This window comes from Tyto alba, unplaced genomic scaffold (genome assembly GCF_018691265.1).
Source record: "Tyto alba isolate M040663 unplaced genomic scaffold, T.alba_DEE_v4.0 Super-Scaffold_20, whole genome shotgun sequence".
Lineage (NCBI taxonomy): Eukaryota > Metazoa > Chordata > Aves > Strigiformes > Tytonidae > Tyto > Tyto alba.
This window is the reverse complement of record NW_024881283.1, coordinates 8,305,122-8,323,278: the sequence shown is the minus strand read 5'-3', so window position 1 is coordinate 8,323,278 and position 18,157 is coordinate 8,305,122. Positions and strand designations below refer to the sequence as shown.

Genomic DNA, 18,157 nt, shown 5'->3' with positions numbered 1-18,157 from the left:
TCAGAATACACAGGGGCTCAGTGCTTTCAGTGTCATGCATGAAGAAACAGGAGAGAGAAAACCAGCAAAAGACACCATTGCTATGGTGATACATAGCATTGGAACACACTCAGCAAGGAAAAGAGATAAAAGGAATTACAAGCCACATTTTCAGCTGCACAGAACAACATCCCACAGATAGGATCAGGCCTGAGGATCCACCCAGCTCAATTGTTAGTTGGCTATGCTGTCATCTGCCTCATCTTCCACGCTGGCTGCAGGTCAAAGAGGACACAGCAACAGATACAAAATGTAAAGGGGTTATTTTATTATTGATTCAGAGGTTAGACAAGGCACCATTTGATCTAAAAAGAAATGCAAAAAAACCCAATTAAGGGTTATTTTTGCAGTCAATTAAGAAAGTCTCTTTTGCATTTCTTCAGCATTGTGTGAATTCCAGCTTGGTCAGGATCACAGAAAAGCCACCCCATTGCCAAGTAAGGCAGGCTTGGACTAGAGCTGCAGCCCCTCTGTTCAGCAGCAGAGAAACCTTGAGAAGTCTCTATGCTGGGGTTAGGAATGCAGCAGAACAAGAAAAACAAAACTTCCAGGAAAAGACCATGGCATCTTTTTTTCCTTTCCATTTCAGAAATGATGAGTCATTTGTTCATTTTGGTCCTTGCAGACAGGAAGCAACTTTAGAAATAACACAGCAAACCCTGCAGTGGCCTCAGAGTACTAAAAGCCCACGAGACAAGCCCTAAAAGTCCTGGAAAACCCTGGAACAGCATCTAGCCCTACCCTCCTAACAGGTCAAGGACCTGCATCTGATCGCTGGCAGAGGTGCTTCACTCCATACAATTGTTTTGCCTCCCCAAACAGTGATTTCTAAGAAGGCCATCTCCTCTTCACAATGATTCTGCTGAACAAGAAATCCAAACAAAACCCAACCAAATCAGTCCCCAAGCCCTTTGTCTACCACCTCCTTTTCCCCCCTCCCATCAATCATAACCCCCCTCCCAGCTGCCCTCCCTGCCTCCCCTGCACCCAGGGGAGGGCTGCAATGGGTGATGTAGCAGAGTGTGCAGCATTTGGTGGTGTTTCATCTGGTTCACGGAGTCACTCAGCTGGAATAAATGGGAACAAAGAGAAAAAAAATAGATTTAGGGGAAAAAAAAAAAAAAAAACAAAAAACCAAACAAAATTAATCATGGTTTATGGCAGAAAAAGGCTGGTGAGCTGGATGCAAAGTGAGCACAAGGGGAAAAAGGAACAGAGAGTGGAAGGACACGTTGTTCTTGCTGTGGAGTAAAACCATGACCAAATCCAGGAATCCTTCCTGGCATTACAGCAGCGTGTAGGGGGCTGCAGCTCTCTGACACTCTCAAGATAAAAGCTGCTTCCGCTCAGAATTTCTTTACAGTCACCGAGATGCCAGGGCAGCTCTAACACACACACACTTTCCTCTCCACTACCCTGGAGGACAGGAGTCCTATGCTAAAGGCTATCCCGACCTCCCAGCACGCTGACGCCACGTGCTGGGGCTGCCCTTTCACAGGAAAACCAGTGACAATCAACAAGGCTACGGCCATCTGGGGGATCTCAGGGGACTGCAGGCTGCTGACAAAACCAGCACTGTTTACTTTCAAACCCTCTCTCCCAGCAATCGCAATCACATGCTTTACAAGAGCAACAAGTCAACTGCTTTCAGTTCCCAGTGTTCTTTCCAGTTTGCTGGAAGGAAAGAGGTTGTTTCCCTGGAAAGGATGTACAAGGACAGAGAATGATTTTTCAGAGGAAAGAGGAATTATCAAGAAAAAAGATCAAGGGATTCCTGAGGATTAGACATCCGCTCTGAACACACAGCCCACTGCAGCTCAGTGCACAGGAAGACGACAGGCCATCTCCTCAGAACAGGAGGGTACTCAATAACACTAAATCAGTAAACATACATGGAAGGCCAAAGGACAAAGTTTCATCTGAGTCAATCTGCATTTACAGCGGGGTCCTCTAGGATGGGCTGGAATCCCACATGGGCAAAGGTCATCACCAGCTTTGCAGGGTCACCATATAGCAGCGTAGCAGCCCTGAGAAGCCGAGGCACTAACCACACCACACAGGGTGGCCTCGAATGGACAGCCTGACAGAGCTGTTTGATTTGCTCAAGAAACAAGTACATTTCCGTGATCTCGTAATAAAGGTCATTGGCTCAAGGGCACATGAAGCCAGTGGTTATTAAGGCTGTCTCTCAGGCCTTGAAAAATAATTTGGTTTGCAGTAAGGCTTTATTTAGACTTTGGGATCAGGAGAGACTCAATACACCTTCATCTCCTTGGACAAAGCCAAGACAAGAGCGAAGAGATAAAACCCAAATCCTTTTCTTGTCCTCAGGAGATCCCAACTTGCCACATACCGTGACTGTCAGACTCTGACCAGAGACTTCATGTTATTAAAAAAAAAAAAAAAAAAAAAAGGCAAAAAGCATCTCACTAATTTGCTATATTAGGGCCCACAAATGAGGAGAGGCTGAAACCCCCTCAGCTCTCACCCCTGCTCTTTCTGCCTCACAAGCCCCATCAGAATGGGAGGAAGCCAGGCTGTGCTCTCAGGTAACCTGCCATCCCACAGAGAATAAAACACATGCAACAAGAACAAATTCTCACCCAGCCCCAAGCAGCAGCAGGCTGCACTCAATGTCCACAGCCAAGCTGTCCCTCCCGTGGCCCACACACACACAGACCATCACATGCTTCCAACAGGCAACCCTGTCTTTCATCTCCTACAGCCAACGCCGTCTATCCAGCACCCTGCAAACATCCTTCCCCCCACTGCTCAGTCCTGATCTCTACCCTTCTGCTAGTCCCCTGTGGAGCAGCCAGGAGGAGCTGAAAGTACAGCTCCTTCCAGGGAGCTACAGCTTTTGATTGAAACAAAAAAACAAAACAAAACAAAAAAACAACCAAACTTTTGACCCAAAGGGGTGCAAACCCCATTTCTGGCAGCAGGCGGCTGGTGCTTGGGCTCGCTGCGACCTCTAGGGGCCAAATCTCCAGCATCTGCAGACAGACTGATGTTCACATATACTGAGATAGAGACCGTTAACAGCTTGTTTAATAGAGAATTAGCACAGCCCTGCCTTGGGCTGCATCATCTTGTCCCCTCTTCCTCTACTCTGCTTAGCTCTTCACCCTCCCTGTTCCCAGAGAGACAGAGATGGAGAGACAGAGAGAGAGAAAAAGGAGAGCTCCGTCCTGGGACAGAGCCCTAAATGAACATAACCAGGTCTTTACATGTCGCTCTGGAGAAGGCTGCCAGGATGCTAGCAAACACCACATCGGGAGACTGGGAGGCATCCACCGCTGTATGGATCCCCCGCTTGCTGTAGTAGGAGACCAGGGGAGAGGTCTGCGTGTGATAGGCCTTCAGGCGGGTTTTCAGGGCTGTTTCATTATCATCCGAACGGCGGATCAGGGGCTCTCCAGTGACCTGGGAGAAGCAAGGGGACAGTCTCCAGCTAGCTGCAGCCTGGCACGCTCCCCCCTTCTCTCCGCAGCTACGACAACCCCTGCTCCCCTCCTCCAAACAGGCTACAATGCGGAGCTGCAGAGGCGATCCCCAGGTCCGCAGAGGAGAGCGGGGTGAACCCAGGGCAGCCGAACCAAGTCCCAGAGCAGTCACTGAAGAGAGAAGGATTCACCATCATGGTCTTTCCCCCACTCACCACTCTGCTTGCTAAAAGGAGCCTCAAGAGCAGACACCAGCTACAGTTGCTCCCCAGGGAGGAAAACCAGTCACAACCCACCGCAACTTCAGCTATGGACAGAGTCCAACAAGTTCTGAGGCTGGCAGAGCCCGGGCCTGCTCTGCAGAACGGCCAAGCCCTTCACTCATCCCTCCAGGCCTCGCTCCCCGCAGTGCCGTCAGTTCAGGCTGCCCAGGTAGTTCCCCAAGCTCCCCAGAAAGCCAGGACAGCAGATATGAGAGAAGGAAAGAAATTAAGTTTTTCCAGGGATGCTGCAAAGCATTAGCTAAACCCAAAGCAACGTAAGCTGTGGCCTTGGGAGCTCACATACATCGTCCTTCATGTGCTCTTTCGGGGGTCTGAACTCCTCGTGATAAGAGCGGCCACTCGCTGGGTGAATCAGCCTAAGACAGAAAGCAAGTGTCAGCAAAGTAGCTCAGTGCCAGGACGTGGTCTCCTGAACGTGCCACTCATCAGCACAGAAACATCTGCAATAGCAACCCGATCAGCCTCTCTCAAAAATCTCTTCTAGCTATTTCTGTACCAAGGGCCTCTTCAGGCGTTTGAAAAAAGCAGCTGCACTAGGAGATGGAGAAGGGCTTTTTACTTTATGCTTTACTGGGGAAGGGGGCTGGCTCCTGGAGGTGTGAGGGTAACACAGTGCAAGAGCAAACAGTGAGAAATGTCTGTGCCTCCACGGCCACAACTGAACCCAGACAGGATGTTCAGCAGTGCCCAAACATGTATGTAGTGTTCTGCATAAGGGAGCAGTAATAGCTCCAGAGAAGCAAGGGCACAAAGACATTAGCTGTCAGACACTGCGTTTAAAGGCTGAGCTGGGTCACCAAGGACACTGATTCATGTCAGCAACCCCTATTTATAGGGCAACGAAGGGGCTCTGTTCAAGGCTGATCCAGGCACGGGATCAGGGCAGGAAGGCTCCAGAGCAGAAAACTAGTACAGACCAGAAAACTAATACAGACCAGCACTGCAGCCAGCCCTAAAGCATTGTGAGAATGAACTGGGATCTGAAATTGGGACACTCTCCCATGGACCAGGAATCCCTACCCCGTGCACCGAGCGTTTGGGAGAGAATTACCGTCCAGTGATCCTCCGGATCAGCAAGGAGTCGGGGATGCTGAACTCAATGACAGAGTCCAACTTCTCTCTCCTCTTCTCCAGGAGCTCATCCAGCTGCAACAGAAAACATCCAACTCAGAGGGGCAGAGGCACAGCCAAGGGACCTGGGTCCAGGGAGGGAGGAGATGCCAGAGCAGTCCCCGAGCAGGAGCTCATGTACCATTTCAGCCTGCTTCACCGTGCGTGGGAAGCCATCCAGGAGGAAGCCGTTTTTGCAAGGAGGGGAATCGAGGTTGTTCTCAATCAGCTCCACCACCATCTCATCACTCACCTGAAAAGAGATGGGTGCACAGTCAGGAGGGACACCCCGATTTCACACACAGCTGCCCCCAGAGCTGCAGTACCCATGCCAGCACCCAGACTGCATCAGAGGCTTTTTACAGCCATTCCTGGCCCCAGAGGCAGCAGCCACAGCGCAGGCCACTGCTGTTAACAGGGAAAAAGCTGCATGTTCAGACCTGCCCTTTCAGGGAAGTGCTCCCTGCCACGGGTGTCAGCAGCAAGACGTGGCTAATGAGACATTTCACACCAGGGACACTCCAGCCTGTGCAGGGACTTGGCCCAGCGCTGTAACCTCACTGTTACAAAGGTTACTGTATTTCAAGGGAGACTGTCAGCTTGAAGACAAACTCCCCAGATTATTTTTCTTTTAAAACCAATTCATAATATAAAATATCAACATAATCTTTATTTCCTGTTACTTTGTACCTTTGCCTACACATCCTCCCTCAGCAGGCAGGCCTGGCCAGGAAGGGCAAAGCAGGCGAGTTGATTGACTCTCATAAACCTTGTGTGAAGGTAAATGCCCAATAGTTGCTGACAAGCTCTGGCCACACTGGATAGATTTTCCCGTATCACAATCTCAGCTTACCACTGGGATCAGAGCTCCTTCTACACTGCAGCATTTAGAAAATACTAACAGATGCTGCAGCCCCACCAATAGCTTTTAATTCAAGAGTAGCTCTCCTCAGCAGCACTTTCTTCCCCAGCACACGCAGCTGGGATGCAGCAGGATTGGGGACTGGACTGTGACAGCACACTTAAACAAGAGTCCTAGAGCAGGAAGCGTATGGGCATGGGGCAGACTGGGTGAAGCAACAAGTCACTTCTGCGCTTTCCTGATTACCCCTTTCAGAGAAAGGGGTCCTGCTTCATAATCGAGCATAAAACCCCATCCTGAACCCTGCTGTGCTCCCAGGGGAGTTATCGCAGAGCCAGAGCACGGTGATAGGATATACCTGCAGAGCAGCCCGGTGCTGACTGCCACACACACACACACGTGGCTGATACCACCAGCCTCGCCAGATAACGTCCCTATCTTTCATAACCAGCTGGGATATTGCAGGCTTGGTGTTGCAATGCAGTCTTTGAGCAAAAGCTGGAGATAAGCCATGTCGCTCTTCCCACCTGGGGCCTGCAGATTCTCCGTGGGGTGTTACAAGCCCGTGACAGCCAGCAGCGATGCCCAAGTTCTGCCCCACACTGCTCAGCTTTGGAGCAAGTCGCTGCAATTTGCTGTCCCTCAAGTTTCCCCAAGATATTTCAGTCATTCTGGCAAGATAATTAGACCCTCAGAAAATTAATGTGTCAGAGATCCTAACCCTTGTCTCCTGGGGATCAAGCGTCTGTCTTGCACAGCATTACACGGCACCCAATGTAACTACCACAGCAACACTCTTTTCACCTTACAGTTACAGGGAAATGGCATTTGTACAAGGGCTGGGATGCAGATGAACCCTCTGAACAAAGCCTTCCCCAGGAGCCCAGGCACCATGTGAAGAGAGGCAGAAGCTGGAGCTCATGGCTGTAACATCCAACAGCTCCAAGGGTAAACCTTCACCTCAAACAGCGTTCAGGAGCCACAAAATCAGCCAGCCGGACTGCACCCCCGTGAGCGTAAAAGCACTGTGGCAGAAAGAGCCAACCCAGGGACACAGGCTGCTGGTAAGCAAGGAGTAATTTTTAAGAGGAAGGATAATTTTTATAGCATGTTTTTCCTGCTGGATAATGAGAAGGAAAACCCCCCACCCCAACCCCTGCCTTCACCCTGCAATCTGCCTTCCCCCACTAATTAGGTTTTAGCACTGAGACTTCTAATTACGAGGTGGATTTTCACTGCTCTCATCCCAGGTGCTGCCAGACCATCTCCCCTCCCGGCGCATCTCTCCGCTACCCACCAGCTTCCCTGAATCCATCGTCTCTTTGAGCCGCTTGCCCAGCTCGGACCCGGAGGCCACCATGGCCCGCAGCATGTCCCCGGTTGCCAGGTGGCAGACGCAGTAGGTCTCGGCCAGCTTCGGAGCCTGTGGGAGAGCACAGACACGAGGTGAGCTCACCGGGAGAGCTTCATAACAACAACCTCGGGGGCTGAGGCGCAGCCGGGGTTTGGGCCCCCCGCCCCGGTGGGGTCTGGTCCCCGTATTTGTAGTGGTGGGATGACCTGTGACTGGCCAGCACGTGGCAAGGCCTGGCATACAGCCCGGAGAGCCGGGAGCTCCGGGAACGGGGCCAGGGCACCGGAGCCCCGCGGCCGACCCTTGAGAGGGGGGGGGAATGGGACGAAGGGTCCCGGCGCCTGGGTCCCTGGGGACAGCGGTATCCCTGAGCCCTCAGGGGAGGGGAGCCCTGGGGCCCTCCGGAGCGGGGTGCAGGCCGCACGCCCCCCATCTCTCGGCGTGGGGCGGGAGGCTGGATGCCCGCGCCCCGCCAGGCCGAGACTCAGGCGCTGGGACCGGGCGGCCCAGTCCCGCCGGCCGCTCACCGGGAGGCAGCGCAGGATGCCCCGCACCACCTGCTGGGAAAGGCCCACGCGTACCCCCTCACCTGCGTGCCCTTGCCGGCTCCGGGCGGCCCCAGCAGGACGGCGCGGATGCCTTGCCGGAGCCCCGGGCCCGGGGCCTGCCCGCGGCCGCTGCCGCCGCCGGCCTGCGCGCTCGGAGCCATGGCCAACGCCGACTGCGCGCCCGCCCCGCCCCGCGCCCAACGGGCCGTGACGCCGGCGCCGCGCGCCGCGTGGGCGGGGCCGAAGGCTAGGGGGCGGGGTTTCGCGGGTAGAAGGCGGGGACTCGTGGAGAGAGGCGAGGATTCGCGGGTAGAAGGCGTGGCTTCGCGGCTAGGGGCGGGGTTTCGCAGGTAGGGGGCGGGATTTTGCATGTAACGGACAGGCTTTCGCGGGCGGGGTTTTGCACGTAGAGGGCAGGGTTTCGCAGGTAAGAGGGCGGGGGTTTGCTTGTAGGGGCGGGGTTTCACAGGTGAGGGGGCGGGGTTTTGCTTGTAGGGGCGGGGTTTCGCAGGTAAGAGGGCGGGGTTTTGCACGTAGAGGGCAGGGTTTCGCAGGTAAGAGGGCGGGGTTTTGCTTGTAGGGGCGGGGTTTCACAGGTGAGGGGGCGGGGTTTCACAGCTTCCTGGCAGGGTTTCACAGGTAGAAGTCGGGGTTTCACATGTAGGGACAGTTTTTCATGTAGAGGTTGGGGTTTCACGTGTAGTGGGCGGGGTTTTGCAGGTAGTGGGCGGGATTACACCGGTAGGGGGCGGGGTTTCTCTTTGAGAGGGCGGGGGTTTGTACGTAGGGGGCGGGGTTACTCGGCTCGTGGGCGGGGTTAGGCGGCACTGCCCGGGCTGAAGCACGCCCTGCTTGCAGCCCCTCACTCGTGCCTCTCTGCCCTCCTCCCAGTGCTGTCCTCTCGGCACGGCTCCTCCCATCCTGCACGGTGCAGTCCAGGGCTGCGTACTGGGCCGGAGTACCGGGAAAACCGGCCAGGATCTCCCATGAGGCAAGAGCTTCCTTGGCCCTTGTTGTCAGGAGAGTCCACGGCAAAGCTAAGACCACAGTGTTGAATACAGGAACCCAGGAGAAGTCCATCCCTCTCACCTCCTCAGTGGGGGCAGCTCCCCCTCCAAGTACAGAACATTGTCTCCTCAGTGACACCAGAGAGGGAATTGCAAATGAACAAGAAGATGAAAAAAATATCCCCTGCTCAACCAGTGGTGTTTGTGGGATGGAACAATGGAATCGTGTCCAAATGCACAAATGCAGGACTGATTGACCAGACAGGGCATCTGCATGTAGGGCAGAGCTGGATCTGCTGCCAGGGAACCTGCCAAGACTGGCAGCAGCACAACAAGGGCAGAATCAGTCCCTGACATCTTCCCGACTACCTCCCCCAGTTGGTGTCCCAGCCAAGCAGGCGCTGCTCAGCCTTTAATCTGCAGGAAGCCTCGTTTCCCTGGCAGCAGTGTTTCAGAGGTATTTTTGGCTCTTTTCCCCCCCGAGGGTCCCTGCGCACACGAGGCACGCGCAGCCACCAGCGCCCTCGCACCAGGGCCGAGCTGCAGGCAGGCTCGCAGCGCTCTGCGCTGTCAGGCTGGGGATGAGCTGCTGGCGCAGAGTGGGGACTCGGTGAGAACCTGGGGGGTCTGCTGGGAAGGGGTGGGCGAGGGGGGGAGCATTCCCCAAAAGGGATGAAGGATGCTTGGAGGCAGCTCAGCCAATGGGGTGGCTGGGTTTGGTTGCCATGGCCATGGTTGTGAGGCAGAGCAGGGAGGGGGGTGCCGGGATCCAAGGGGTGCAGAGCCCCCCCCCCTGCCCCCTCTGCAGGGGTAGCAGGTCCAAGGGCTCGGGGCAGGCAGGGAACTGGGGCAGGTCGACCAGCCGCCGCTGGGGCCACTTCATACTCTTGTGAGACTCATGGGCATAATCTGTTTAAATGCTTTCTAAGGTAACAGGGTGGGGGGGACTGCACGGGGCTGCTGGGGAAGGCAGCTTGCCTGGCACAGTGAGGAGGGGGCTGGCGAGGGATGCCTGCAGATGCTGAGTTTCAGGAATGGTGGGTGGAGGGAATCCTGCTGTCAGTGCCCCTCTCCCTTGCTAACCTCTTGCACTGCCTCTCCCCAGAGACCTCGGACCCCCAGCAACAGCTACACCTCAGGGTGCTGCGGGAGCTCGGCGTTCCTCAGGAGGACCCCTGGCTGCACGCCTAGTCACCGGGGAGAGAGGCGTTGGACCTTGGTAAGGAGGGGCTGTCTGAGGCTGGGGCTCGATTGCCCAGGGCTGGCAGGAACGACCCACTAAATTGCTCATCATATCTGTGCCCAGCTAGGGTGGGCTGGGTGCTGGTTAGTGATGTCTTTGGGGCATGAAGGGTAAGGCTGGAAGAGTTGCTCTCCTTTCCCCAGTGTAAAGCACTAAGAGCTTCAAAACTCATTTTTTTCTCCTCATTCCCCATCTCTGGAGTTCACTGGTGGTGCTTGCTCAATACATTACAACACCCTGCTGCTCCAGGGTCAGCGTGGTCTTTCTCCTAGTGACCAGTTGAAATGTCGTAAGTAGGTCTCTGCAGAGGAGGAGGTCGTGTGCAGCTCTGAGAAATGAAACTGTCTCCTGCTTGCTTCAGATCAGAGAGACCATGCTCCTCCAAGAGCCCTGGAGCTAGACCTGGATTATTAGAGTGGAAATGTTTCCTGCGAGCTTGTGCTAGGTTGTCAGCTCGCTGGGTAATGGGATGGGCTGGATCCAGGGGAGGAGATTGTTAAAGCTAAGTGTGTGACCTTAAAGCTAAAGCTCTGCTAAGTGTGTAAGCCAGGAAACACTGTGCAGCTTAACTTGTCCCCTTGTTCCACACCCCGTGTCATGGGAGAGACATGAAACTGGAACCACAGCACAGATCTAGACCATCCTCAGGTTGGCTGGTGTCAGCGAGTGGCCTGTGCTGAGCTTTTTAAAGATGCCTCCATTTCCATGGGCCTTGTGTGCCTAGGTGGGTGGGTCTGTGAGACTTCAGCTATGTGAAAACCACAAGGGAACTTCACCCTATGCAACATACAGCAGATCAAGCTACATGCCAGAGCATGAAGGGGCACGTTCTGGCATATATAGGCCATCCACTTTGCAGTGAAGTTGGCTTTGTTAACTGTGTTAGTGCCTGAACTGCTGCTGAAGAAGACAGAGCTGCTGTGTGCCAAAACAAAGCTCTCAGCTGCAGAGAAATGTGTCTCCTCCCCGCTGGAGAAGATGCCTGAATCCACAGCAGGGCTCTCAGCTGAGGCACTGGTTTGGAGGAGAGCAGCAGAGAGCTCTACCCAGAGCAGTGCTGCCATGTAGGGCCCATGAGGGGGACAGGGAGCGCTCTGGGGTGCTGGTTGGGTGGTGTGCACTGGTGGAGCTTCTGGAGCCCTGCCTCTAATATTCCCTTTCTTTTTTTTTCCAGTGTGTTGCATACTTAGAAGCTATACTCTACTCCAGGAGGCTTTAAACTAGTGTTACCACACCTTGACCATGAATGGGTACCTGAATGAGTCCAACTTCATGATGGTGGAGGAGGGCTTCACCACCAGAGACCTCCTGGAGAACCTCCTCATGGAGCTGTGCCAGGCAGTAAGGGCCAGCAGCCCCGCTGCTCCCCAGGAGCCAGCACCCCCTCAGCAGAGGAGGTCGTGGGGAGGCGGCTGCTGCTCACTCCAGCTCTCTCCTAGAGCGATCAGCAAGCCTTCTTCGTGGCAGACCTTGGCGACATTGTGAAGAAACACCTGTGTTTCCTGAAGGCCTTGCCCCGTGTGAAACCCTACTTCCCGGTTAAGTGCAATGGCAGTGAAGGAGTGATTCGGCTGCTGGCTGAGCTGGGCGCAGGCTTTGCTTGTACCAACAAGGTAGGGTCATGGCAGGACAGCTCGGGATGAGCATCCTACGGGCATTTGTGGGAGAGTGGCAGAGCTCACCCTCCTTTCCTGTTTCCACTTGTTAGGTGACATTTACAGGGGCAGAAGTCTCCCCCTGCTGTCAAAACCCTCCTGACACAGCCCAGAAATCCACGTCCTCTCTGTCTGGTGACTCAGGCTTGTTCTATTTGACCCACATTCCTGTCTCTGGAACTGGTGTGCTGGCTGGCAGGCTTGGCTGGTGGCAAGGCACATCCCTGGGGTGCCACTGCCACAGCCGTCCAACTCTTGATGGCTTTAAGACTGAGCCTAAAGCTCCCTGCTCCCTCCTGCTCGTCCTTTGCAATAGCCAGACTTCCAGGCAGGAGCCAAAGTTAAGCCACTTACTTGTACATAATTAAACAGGACATGTTACCAGGAGGAGAAAATGCAGAGTTGTGAGAGCTCAGCCCAGCACTGCCCTGTCACCCTCACTGCAGCTCACAGGGGACACATGCACCAAACCCACACCTGCTAAACCCACTTGTTTTCTCTCCTCCTGGTCTCATGCCACTTGTAAGCATCTTGCTGCAACCCGATCCTGCCAGGACAAAGTCCACCGCGATCCCTTTGAGCTCTTAGGGGTTGTCCCTGGAAAAGCCCGGGCTGTGGTGCTGGTGGTTTGCCCTCTGCAGTGCTGCAAGCTGGCCGAGGCCCAGGGCTGGTCGTGGCCAGGCATGGGCAGCGCCGATCCCGAGGACACGCATGCCTTTTCCCCGCAGGCAGAGATCTCACGCGTTCAAAGCATCGGAGTCCCGGCTGACAAGATCTTCTACAGCAGCCCCTGCAAGCAGGTTGCCCACATCAAATACGCCGCCAACCACGGTGTGCAGCTGATGACCTTCGACAACGAGGTGGAGCTGAGCAAGGTGGCCAGGAGCCACCCTCGTGCCAGGTGGGTGTCTGGCAGCATCGTTGGAGCGCGGGGCTGGAGTAGGAGCTGGGGAGGTGGCTGTGGGGTGACAGAGGGCCTGAAGACCCCTCAGCACAGCGTGGCTTTGCTCTGCAGGATGTTGTTGGGCATTGCTGCTGACTCCAGCCCCGCTCCCCATCCGAGCATGATGTTTGGGACCACGCTCAAGTCCTGCCGGCACCTGCTAGAGACAGCGAAGGAGCAGGCTGTGGAGGTTGTTGGCATCAGGTACAGCACATGGTCCTTTTTCCGTAGGGGTGCTCAGCCCATGTTGGAGGGGACTTGCGGGGAGCTCTGCTGTGCTGGAACAATGCAGGGGTCACCCAAGCCACCGGGTGCTCTGGCTGGGAGTGAGGTGAAGGCAGGACCTGGGGAGATTGACTCTTGTTGGGACCAATTTGGGGCAGGTTTGACCCTCAGAGAGGGTCTGGGGGGACTCTGCAGGGCCAGCCAGGCAGTCTGACTTGAGATGGTGTGTGGGAAGCACAGAGCTGCCCCCCGTGAGTGAAAATCCCAGTGCCGTGTCCCCTTGCTGCTCTCTGGGGACAGGCAAACCCTGCTGAAACAGGGACTGTGGGGACTGTGCCCTCAGCTTTCACCTCGGGAGCGGCGGTCTGGAGCCCCGGGCCTTCGCTCAGTCCGTGGCTGCGGCGCAGCTGGCCTTCGAGATGGGCACGGAGCTGGGCTACCGGATGCACCTCCTGGACATCGGAGGGGGATTCCCTGGCACCGAGGACACCAGAGCCCAGTTCAAAGAGGTACACAGCTCCCGGTGCGACTTGAATTGCACTGAGCGGGCAGAGAGTGAGGCTGGAGGGTCTCCCTGGGTCTGGCGCCCTGCAGAGGGGCTGAGCTAACCGTGGGGGAACATCTTCTTCCCATCCAGATCGCTGACGTGATAAACTCTGCCTTGGACTTGTATTTCCCAGATGGCTGCGGGGTCGAGATCGTTGCGACACCCGGGCGGTACTATGTCACCTCCGCCTTCACCTTGGCTGCCAGCATCACTGCCAGGGACGAGGCTCTGGTGGAGCAGCCTGGCTCCGACGGTAGGCGGGATTGTGGGATGGTCCCCCCTGTGTGCCCGAGCTCCCTTGACCCCTCTCCCTGCTCCCCTCCAGAGGAAGAGTCTGGCAGCAAGAAGAGCCTTGTGTATCACCTCAGTGACAGCATCTACGGTGCTTTCAGCTGCCTCCTGTTTGACACCCCCTGCCCCAGGCCTCAGCTGCACAAGGTGAGGGTCTGGCCCGGCTCGAGGAGAGCCCAGGGGGTCCCTCACGTCGTGTGGTGTTGCCTCAGCCCACCCTGCTCTCCTCTGCCTCGTGACTCACACTCCGTGTCAGAGGAGAGCAGAGGCCATGGGGGAGAGGCTATGGTGATGTAAGGAATGATGTAAAGGAGAAATTCTTTACTGTGCGGGTGGTGAGGCGCTGGCCCAGGGTGCCCAGAGAAGCTGTGGCTGCCCCCTCCCTGGAAGGGTTCAAGGCCAGGCTGGACCTTTGAGCACCCTGGGCTGGGGGAAGGTGTCCCTGCCCGTGGTGGGGGGTGGGACTGGATGATCTTTAAGATCCTCCCAGCCCAAACCAGTCTGTGATTCTGTGCAGCAGGAGAACTGTAGCCAGAGTCCGTGGGCTCCTGGGGTTGGACCTACAGGGTGGGTGGAGATGAGAGAGGTCACTGTGGCGCTGGGACATCCCCGTCCGCTGCAGCTGCTCCATCTCTCCCCTGCAGAGACCCTGCCCCGACCACCCTGCGCAGAGCAGCACCCTGCGGGGCCCCCCGGGACGCGTGGAGGATCGCATTGCCGACGGCCTGGAGCTGCCTGAGCTGCAGGTGGGCGACTGGCTGATTTTCAAGGACATGGGTGCCTACACCATCGCGACCCCGTCCCCGCTTGAGGGGTGTCCCCAGCCACAGATCACCTACGCCATGTCCCGTGTGGCCTGGTAAGAAACAGCCCTGCGTAAGCAAGGCGAGGAGGGGCAGGGCTGAATCCCGTGGGAGATGCTGGTTTTCCATCCACCTGGGCTCTTTGCCCAAATGAGAAGGTCAAATCTAAGTCCTAAAACCTGGAAATTTAGGGGAAAAACCTGCCCTCAGAGGTAAAGACCTGGCTTCAGAGGCAAAACTCATATTTTTTTTAAACACTGACAGGCTTGAGCCAGTTTTTCAAGGAAGCCACATCTCTGGCTGTGCAGATGGGGTTGTTGCTCTGGGGGGACGTGAGAGCCTCTGAGCTTCCCCTTCCCCAGGGCCCATCCCGCAAGATTTCAGGAGTTGGGGGGTGCTCCCCCCCTTGCTCCCCCTCGGTTGTCTCCCGTTCGCAGGAAAGCCGTCCAGCTCTTCCAAGGAAAGCCACCGCAAACAGAAGACGACCGTGACAGCCTCTGCGCCCCGCTGTCCTGCGGCTGGGAAATGGCTGAGACGTTGTGCGTCACGCCGGTCTTTGCTCCGGCCGGCATCATCTGAGCAGCACCGGTACCGGGGACGGGGTGGAGGGGGGAAAAAAAGGTCCCGCAGCGGCTGGGCTGCCGCCGGCATCGCCCCGCTCCGCTCTCACGGGAGATTCGGGGCGAGGACTTTGAAGTGTGAGCCATAAATCCCGTTCCTCCTGCTCGTGCGGTGTTGTGTGCCTACGGAAGGGGTTTGGCGGGTGGCGCTGAGCAGGTTTGGGTTCTTTTTTTTTTTTTTTTTTTAAGAGTTATGATAATAAATGGTTGTCCGGAGGGGCTCAGGGGTTTCGTGTGAAGAAGCCCCCGGCTCTTCCTCCCCACCCTGTGCTGGAGGTAGTGGGGAGTCCGTCTGTAATAAGCAGCTGCATAATGAGGTTTTGCTCATTAGGGAAGGTGGAGCTGCTCACCCAACCCTTGGACACTGTTCAGGCATTGGGAGGGATCCCTGGGATTTTGGGGGGGGGGGGGGGGGATGGAAATACAGGGGTGGGTTCCAGGGTGTGGGTTTTACTGGGGGGAAGACCTGGGCCTGGGGTCCCCTGAGCTCTCATCAGCCCCAAGGAAGCCCCCCTGCCCCTGGGATGGGGAGGGGGGGGTGTCCCAAAGGCACAGCACTGCGTTGGGGGGAAGGTGGGAACCGGGAGGCCAGAAATTCAAAGAACGCTGCGAGACCCTGAAATCCAGGGACTGGGGGAACTGGGGGAGGGGGGGGGCACTGGGAGCAATGGGGCACTGTGGGGGGGCACTGAGAGGACCCTGAAGCATGGAGGGGGGGGGTGTGCACTGGGAGCAATGGGGCACAGCGGGGGGACTGGGGTGGGGGCACTGGGAGGGCACTGGGAGATCTGGGGGAGCCTTGGAGGCTGCGGTGGCGGCCGGCAGGGGGCACTGGGGCGCGGCGGGCGGCCTGCCCTCCGCCCCGCCAGGGCGCGCTGCAGCGCGGAGCGCCGCTCGTGCCGCTCGTCTCGCTGTCGCCGCCGGAGAAGCCGTAAAGCGCGACGAGGGGGTCGTGACGTAAAGCGCGACGGCGGGCAGCGTCGTGAAAAGCCCGTGAAGGACAGGGAGGGGGGGACGCCGAGCGGTTGCCGGGTTTGTGTCGCGCCAGTGCCCGTATCGCGACAGGCGCGGAGCCATGCCGTTCTGGGAGCTTCAGCGCCAGCTGGGCATCGATGTGGACCGGTGGATGCTGCGGCAGAGTATGCCGCAGCCCTACGGGAGGGCCAGCACCTGTCACGCATTCGAGCGCGAGTGGGTGGAGTGTGGGCACGGCCTGGGCCAGACCCGCGCCCGCCGCGAGTGTCAACCCGAGTACGAGGATTTCATGGAGTGCATGCACCGCACCAAACTGGTAAGGGGGGCTACCGGCAACGGGGGAGGCGGGGGGGGGGGGGGAATTTGGGGGATCGAGCACTAGGGAACCCCCTGAGGCTGGCGGGGGAGGTGTGGGGGGGGTGCTGGGGGCCTAGGCCAAGCTCTGGAGAAGATTTGGGGTGGGGGTGTCGGGGTGTCCCTGGTTATGAGGGGCTGGCTCCGGGCAGGCAGCGTGTTCGCACCCAGGGCTGGCGGGGGAGTGGGGGGGGGGGGGGGGGGAACCTGGCCCTGCAGCAGCCCCGTCCCCGCTGGGGGCTGGGGGCTCTGTTCTTCCTCCCTGCCTGCATCTCCCTCCTCCTCTCCAGCAGCAGCTGCAGCAACGATGGGAGAAAATACAGCCTGGCCAGCTGCGGGCTGAAAACCCCGTCATTATTACTACTAAAATGTATTGTCACAGCCCGACAGCCCCAAAATCTTTGGCAGGGGGTTCAAGCCCTTGTGAGGAGCCCGAGGAGGGGGTTAGTGTGGGTGTCACATGCATGTGGCTTCGCGGAGGGGTGGGGGGGGGCTCTCAGGACCTGCCTTAGGGACCCCCTGGGTGCCTCCCTGACCGCTGCGACCCTGTCATGTGTCTGCCCCCCGCCCCTCTCGTGTGCGCTTCGCCAGGCTGTGCGGCTGAAAACCATCCTCGAGCAGAGGGACAAGATGATCAAGGAGGGGAAGTACACGCCGCCCGACCACCACAAGGGCAAAGAGGAGCCGCGGCCTTGAGTCGCAGGGGACCTGGAACCTGACCCAACCCACCCCCCGCCATTCCACACACACACGCCCGGGGAGGAAAACCCACAGCACAACCGGGGCACGCCGGAGGGGCGGGGTGGGGGCCCTGCCCCAGCCGAAGGGGAGCGACACCGCATCAGGCATCGCTTGGGCTAGTAAACGTCTCCTTTGGAATGGCGCTCGGCTCTGTCTGGTCTTTTTTTTTTTTTTTTCCGAATAAAGCCTGGCTCGAGGGGCTCTCCCTGCAGCAGTGCTTCCCCGGGGAGCTTCTGAGACACCCCAAACCTCTGCAGGGGTGCTGGGGGACGTGCCTTTGAGGAGGTCAAATGCACCTGGAGCTGGTGCCGCGAGTTCTCCCGCTGTGCTGGCAGCGGCGTCCCTCCCGCTGACCTGCGGGCTGGCCTCCCGGTCACCAGTTGCTGCCGGAAATGAGGGGAATAACCTGAAAGAGTGAAAAACCCCCAACTATCCAAGCTTGTCTTGCAAAACTTTCTCTTAATTTGCAGCCAGCCCACAGGACTGGTGTGTGCTGGGCAGTTCCCAGTCGCTCTCCAGCTGGCAGTAGCGCCATATGAGGTGAAAAACCTGGTTAAAGCAACTTGTTTCCACCCAGATTCAGAGCAGTAGTGGGTGGATTCGGTTTCCCTTGTGGCTTTTCAGTGCGTCGGAGGCAGATCTCCTCACCGGGGGGGGCTTTGCTCTCAAATCCTGAGTGTCAGTAGGATGTGTTGAGCCCTGCTGCTGGTGGCCAGGGCGGTTTGTCCATCCGTGCTGGGCCCTGGCAGCGGGACCTGCCTGCACGGCAGGTGTCCTCCCTTCCCTCCCCATCCAGCACCGTTTTGTAACGGCATTAAAGCAAGGGAGTACCTGGAAATAGAGAGGGGACGGCTCTGTGCTTTAATCCACGTGCTTAATACCGATGATTGTGGGTTTAATGCTTCATCTTTGATGCAGGTGGAGCCTCTGAGTTTCCTGATCCTCCCAAATCCCCGCGCGGGGATGAGAAACGCTGACCTGAGCGCGGTGTGAGCCCCGGCAGGCAGAGACACCCGGTGCTCCACGCTGAGGGGTGCGTGGGGCTGTCACACGTTGTCCGTGGATCAGCAGCGCGTCACCCGCGCACCTCTGCCTTCAGCTCCAGCTGAG

The 18,157-nt window shown here is 57.2% G+C and overlaps 3 protein-coding genes across 9 annotated transcripts; 2 read left to right on the top strand and 1 right to left on the bottom strand.

The window, feature by feature from the left end:
- Nucleotides 1-290: 290 nt before the first annotated feature.
- Nucleotides 291-7,833, bottom strand: AK2 (adenylate kinase 2). Of its 2 annotated transcripts, XM_042793801.1 has the most exons (7): nt 7,685-7,832; nt 7,039-7,164; nt 5,022-5,132; nt 4,821-4,915; nt 4,053-4,125; nt 3,270-3,465; nt 291-1,106 (listed from the first exon to the last, which is right to left on the bottom strand). In XM_042793801.1, exons 1-7 carry the CDS (start codon nt 7,802-7,804, stop codon nt 1,099-1,101), a joined length of 729 nt encoding a protein of 242 aa, XP_042649735.1. In that variant the 5' UTR covers nt 7,805-7,832; the 3' UTR covers nt 291-1,098. The 2 variants fall into 2 exon arrangements, with proteins under 2 accessions (XP_042649735.1, XP_042649733.1); XM_042793799.1 differs by lacking the exon at nt 291-1,106 and having other exon boundaries at nt 3,069-3,465; nt 7,685-7,833.
- Nucleotides 7,075-15,083, top strand: AZIN2 (antizyme inhibitor 2). 6 transcript variants are annotated; one of them, XM_033003309.2, is made up of 11 exons: nt 7,075-7,187; nt 9,756-9,869; nt 11,068-11,234; nt 11,333-11,506; nt 12,277-12,449; nt 12,564-12,695; nt 13,060-13,225; nt 13,354-13,516; nt 13,589-13,701; nt 14,199-14,413; nt 14,795-15,083. In XM_033003309.2, exons 3-11 carry the CDS (start codon nt 11,136-11,138, stop codon nt 14,934-14,936), a joined length of 1,377 nt encoding a protein of 458 aa, XP_032859200.2. In that variant the 5' UTR covers nt 7,075-7,187; nt 9,756-9,869; nt 11,068-11,135; the 3' UTR covers nt 14,937-15,083. The 6 variants fall into 6 exon arrangements, with proteins under 6 accessions (XP_032859200.2, XP_042649726.1, XP_042649725.1 ...); XM_042793791.1 differs by lacking the exon at nt 7,075-7,187 and adding an exon at nt 8,500-9,107; XM_033003308.2 differs by lacking the exon at nt 7,075-7,187 and adding an exon at nt 9,135-9,260.
- Nucleotides 15,084-15,929: 846 nt separating this feature from the next.
- NDUFS5 (NADH:ubiquinone oxidoreductase subunit S5) lies at nt 15,930-17,189 on the top strand. The gene is made up of 2 exons (XM_042793936.1): nt 15,930-16,268; nt 16,898-17,189. Exons 1-2 carry the CDS (start codon nt 16,053-16,055, stop codon nt 17,000-17,002), a joined length of 321 nt encoding a protein of 106 aa, XP_042649870.1. The 5' UTR covers nt 15,930-16,052; the 3' UTR covers nt 17,003-17,189.
- The last annotated feature ends 968 nt before the right edge of the window (nt 17,190-18,157 follow it).

Excerpts from the sequence above, each read along its gene's own strand:
- AK2 (XM_042793799.1), bottom strand. The coding sequence starts at position 7,804 with ATGGCTCCGAGCGCGCAGGCCGGCGGCGGCAGCGGCCGCGGGCAGGCC. Across the intron at positions 4,916-5,021 it reads CGGTGAAGCAGGCTGAAATG|CTGGATGAGCTCCTGGAGAA; the intron begins GTACATGAGCTC and ends TTTCTGTTGCAG. Across the intron at positions 3,466-4,052 it reads AAGAGCACATGAAGGACGAT|GTCACTGGAGAGCCCCTGAT; the intron begins GTATGTGAGCTC and ends TGCTTCTCCCAG.
- NDUFS5 (XM_042793936.1), top strand. The coding sequence starts at position 16,053 with ATGCCGTTCTGGGAGCTTCAGCGCCAGCTGGGCATCGATGTGGACCGG. Across the intron at positions 16,269-16,897 it reads GCATGCACCGCACCAAACTG|GCTGTGCGGCTGAAAACCAT; the intron begins GTAAGGGGGGCT and ends GCGCTTCGCCAG.
- AZIN2 (XM_033003312.2), top strand. The coding sequence starts at position 11,136 with ATGAATGGGTACCTGAATGAGTCCAACTTCATGATGGTGGAGGAGGGC. Across the intron at positions 11,235-11,332 it reads TCATGGAGCTGTGCCAGGCA|AGCGATCAGCAAGCCTTCTT; the intron begins GTAAGGGCCAGC and ends GCTCTCTCCTAG. Across the intron at positions 12,696-13,059 it reads GTGGAGGTTGTTGGCATCAG|CTTTCACCTCGGGAGCGGCG; the intron begins GTACAGCACATG and ends CTGTGCCCTCAG.